This window comes from Alligator sinensis, unplaced genomic scaffold, assembly GCF_000455745.1.
Source record: "Alligator sinensis unplaced genomic scaffold, ASM45574v1 scaffold14_1, whole genome shotgun sequence".
Lineage (NCBI taxonomy): Eukaryota > Metazoa > Chordata > Crocodylia > Alligatoridae > Alligator > Alligator sinensis.
This window is the reverse complement of record NW_005842709.1, coordinates 403,963-404,468: the sequence shown is the minus strand read 5'-3', so window position 1 is coordinate 404,468 and position 506 is coordinate 403,963. Positions and strand designations below refer to the sequence as shown.

General features: G+C 55.9%; 1 protein-coding gene across 1 annotated transcript in view; it reads right to left on the bottom strand.

Annotated features, from left to right (window-relative positions):
• Positions 1–506, bottom strand: part of LOC112551983 — a 26,922-nt gene that overhangs the window by 8,437 nt on the left and 17,979 nt on the right. The window contains exon 8 of the mRNA XM_025216099.1: positions 464–506. This exon is cut by the window's right edge and continues 115 nt beyond it. Coding sequence (XP_025071884.1) covers positions 464–506 — 43 coding nt within the window. The remainder of the gene's footprint in view (positions 1–463) is intronic.

The window sequence follows — 506 nt, the reverse complement described above, 5'->3', positions numbered from 1 at the left end:
GAAACCTGACCTGAGGCCAGACACAGGGGAAAGCTTCTGCTGCAGGGCAGAAGGTTCTTGCATCCTGGTTGGGGGATGGGCTTGAGGAAACCAGTGCTGGATAAGTGCAGCAGTGAGGTCCTCTTCTTGGGGCAGCACTGGAGGGGCAGGGATCTGGTTCTCTCTGTCTGGAGCAGTGTTGCAAGGGGGAATGGGGAGGGGCAGGTGTTAATCCCACTATGCCCGTCTCTTTCTTTGGTTTATTGCCTGGCCTGACTGTAGAATCACACAAGAGCCAACAACATGGCTTCTTTCAGCTCAGCTCAGAGCTTAGCAGAGCACCTGCCTCCAGACTAGCAGGATTCCTGCCTGAAGGGATGTCCCAGATGCCTGCACAGCACCTGATTCAGCCCACTGAGGAACACTACTCTAGGGCTTGCCCAGCACAGAGATTTGGCGTTGGTGCTTCCCAGCAATGCCCCACCCTGCCTGGTGGGGAATAGCTGAGCATGACAGGTAAGGACCTG